At 47.4% G+C, this 3,195-nt stretch overlaps 2 protein-coding genes across 2 annotated transcripts; both read right to left on the reverse strand.

Moving 5' to 3' along the window:
• Window positions 1-937, reverse strand: EJ05DRAFT_270382 (uncharacterized protein). The gene has a single exon (XM_033740348.1). It carries the CDS (start codon window positions 747-749, stop codon window positions 276-278), a length of 474 nt encoding a protein of 157 aa, XP_033595108.1. The 5' UTR covers window positions 750-937; the 3' UTR covers window positions 1-275.
• Window positions 938-1,613: 676 nt separating this feature from the next.
• On the reverse strand, window positions 1,614-2,251 carry EJ05DRAFT_270441 (uncharacterized protein). The gene is made up of 2 exons (XM_033740349.1): window positions 1,871-2,251; window positions 1,614-1,788 (listed from the first exon to the last, which is right to left on the reverse strand). Exons 1-2 carry the CDS (start codon window positions 2,104-2,106, stop codon window positions 1,650-1,652), a joined length of 375 nt encoding a protein of 124 aa, XP_033595109.1. The 5' UTR covers window positions 2,107-2,251; the 3' UTR covers window positions 1,614-1,649.
• Window positions 2,252-3,195: the final 944 nt, after the last annotated feature.

Consider the following 3,195-nt stretch of genomic DNA (forward strand, 5'->3'; position numbering starts at 1 on the left):
GCGGACTTCTCTCGCGCTCGCGGTGTCGGCTGGACTTGCTATCACGGCCATCTCGTCGGCTGGCACAACCTTCGTTGCGCTCATCTTGAGAGCCTACTATCCCGATCGATAATAATGGGAAGATCGAGCAGACAAGTGCACTAGAATTCATGGCGCCCGAGGTCTTGAAAGGCGGGTTTGATAAGGCGACACACGACCTGGAGGGAAGTCTCCGGCGGTCAATCCAGTAAGCGCGTGGTACACAGGTAATAACCGGGTGGACGAGTGGAAGAGAATTACACTGCGCTACCTGCCAGTGTCGCATAATGAATCCACGTAGCATTTAATCTATATTCGTGGTAGCACCGAGTCCAGACAAAACGATTATCACGCGTCCATAATGTAGCACTGCAGCAATGTAAGGATAAACCTGTCTTAGGGGTAACACATTCGTGCGCGGAGTCGGCACAACACCCGGAGTACCTGTAAGAAGTGATGCACCCAACGGACATAGTTCTATCGGCGACCTGTAAGTATTGGTGCCCCCTCTCTCGATCCGAAAAGAAAGAAAAGTCGGAGAATCGTTTCAAAGCTAGAACGCCTCCAACCGCAGCAAGAATGTGCGAGCACAACGGGACCACGGCGCAATCGTCGATTTGTACATGTGTACCCACCCCCGGCTCGTATTTCTTTTTTCGAGAAAAAGACACGACCAACCGGGGTTCGCAGAACCCACCGATCACCGATGTGTCTGTGGGCATAGGATGCATCTAGTTAACGAAGAGAATGCCAGCCATAGCCATGAAAACATAGGTCTCCTCTTCAAATCTTTGCCCTTCAACCAGTGTCCTCCTAAGTGCTCCCGACTTGAACTGTACATATGCACTTCAACGGTACTATATATATATATAAAATAAAGATAGCGACGACTATATAGCTAATACTGTATATTTATTACTCGTTAACTTCTTCCTAGTTATCTAGGGGTTAAGTACTCATGTTCTAGTTATATTTCTCCATAGTAGGCACTTCCATGGCCTATTTTCGAGCCTATGATAATGACGCGCTGAGGCCGCTAATAATCTAAATTTCGTTCCGAAAGTCACGAATGGTAGATTAGACCTTCTCCTCCTTATTTTAGTACGTGTAAGGGACTTTAGGCATGGTGGTATTATTATATTTAAATATATTATCTATATAGTACCGTTGAAGTGCATATGTACATAGGTTACAACTTCGAAGTGCGTGGGACTGAGATTTTGTACTCCTGAATTGCCAAGGACTCGATTCTCCGACAGCCGTGAGCAATAACTTGAGGTCAGACCCAACAGGCACGATGCATTCAGTGTTGCCAAGCATGCTTGATTGTCCTCCGGTTGAAATCGTGATGAGTGTTTGAATTGAGGACGTGCGCGCCTCGAAGAAAGAACGTGATCAGTGAAATCAAAAGTGGCTAGCGCGTCGACCACTGGTCGACGCGCTAGCCACATCCACCCATGCGAGTCTAGATTTCTTAGGCCCCAGCGCCAAATGCTATTTGAGCGTTGCTCTGTTGTGGGAACTGTCGAATCCAGGCAAGTTGTGGTGAATCGTGCATAAATGTCGAGTTATAATTGCTTGACGACGAGGAAGTGGGAAAGGGAGTAAAAACGGGGCGAGGATTATGTTATTTACAAGCGAGATCTAGTAGCCTTGCAATTGTAGCGAGCTTTGGTGGCTTTATCGTTGGTTGTAGTCTTCTTCGACCCGTTCCTGCGAACGTTTTTTCTTCGTCGTACCTGACACATGTATCCGTTTGCTTCACATCTCCTGATGAGAGGTGAGCCCCTGAGTTAGCTAAATTTATGGTAACAATACTGACAGGATCTTTGTTACATCTGAATTAACGTACTGTCTTGGGTAGAGGTCGGACCTGGATTGAGCTTTGGTGATGCTTGCTTGCATCGAGAAAGATTCCCTGCAAGCAAGAAAACGGATGACGACGATAGCAACAACGTAAATCACCGACGAGGATATATATTTTAGCATACTGGAGCGAGGTAGATAAAAGGCAACCGCGAGGCGAGCAAGTAGCGATAACTGACATCCCCCGCTCCAGCTTGCGGCACACGCATCTCGGTCGAGCATGTCGAAGGCTTCAAAGGCTATCTAGGCAGCCCCACGTATGGCCAATCTTTATTGGCCATGTACTCGCCTGATCCTTAGGCACGTCAAGCCATTGAAATCCCCAGACGAGATCATGATGATACCCAGCTAGTTGGCTGGAATTCCAATTCGTTGTGCAGGGATGTGATTTCGAAGCAATCCAACGAGTCCAGCATGGATATTAGGTTGGGAGGCAGGTCTCGAGCGGGAGGACTTACTTTTGATCCCGTAATTATACGACGATCAGAGTAGCCCGCTCGAGCAATGCATGAATGAAGCTACCAGTGCCGCTTTGTCGCACACCAGCCGCCAGTCTGCGAGTCTATCAAGGGTCAAGACTAATGGATGTACCGGCGAGATACTTGGGAAAGAAACAGTTAGATGCACTTACTGGGCAAAGCCGCTCTTGGCAGTTACCCCGGGCTAGTGTGTCTGTACTAGTGCAGGATCATATCGCACTACACCATCCATATATAGCTTTGATAATTCTTTTCGACCCTCATGTTGTTGCTCTACTGGAAAGTCTCGGATTTTGGCTATTTCCTCGGTTTTTGACCCAAAACCACGTATGAGTGACCATATGGACGTGTCATTCTGAGGTATAATTTAGATACACTCATCTCTCGGCTTCTCTATCTCCTTCCTAATCGGTTAATTATCAAGTTTGAGCCATAAGAGAGTACCGAGTCGCAGATGTGGTAAGGCTTGTCGACAGTGCAAAGGCCAGTCTACTTTGGGGCAGGACTTCAATATGAAGCCTAGGCAAGTCCACTTCTGAAAGTCTTCGCTGGAAAGCGCAGGTGGAAGCCGATGTGGTTTCATGATCAGCCAGCGACTAGTCACAAACGGTAGGGGCGTCTTTTAAGTCCCGCTTGTGATTATTTGCACCTGTCTAGCGAGGCTGACTTTGTGTTATAAAATCAGGCAGTTCTACTATCTTTGAGAAGCTCTTGTACCACCCAGGAGCTTATCGCCACCTTCTAGACAACACTTGTACCTACTTACATCCTAAAACATGACTACAGAGGCACGAATTCTTGAAGCAGCACGCCGTCTCAATGAGGTGACGTT

Source organism: Pseudovirgaria hyperparasitica, assembly GCF_010093815.1.
Source record: "Pseudovirgaria hyperparasitica strain CBS 121739 unplaced genomic scaffold EJ05scaffold_38, whole genome shotgun sequence".
Taxonomy (NCBI): domain Eukaryota; kingdom Fungi; phylum Ascomycota; class Dothideomycetes; order Acrospermales; family Acrospermaceae; genus Pseudovirgaria; species Pseudovirgaria hyperparasitica.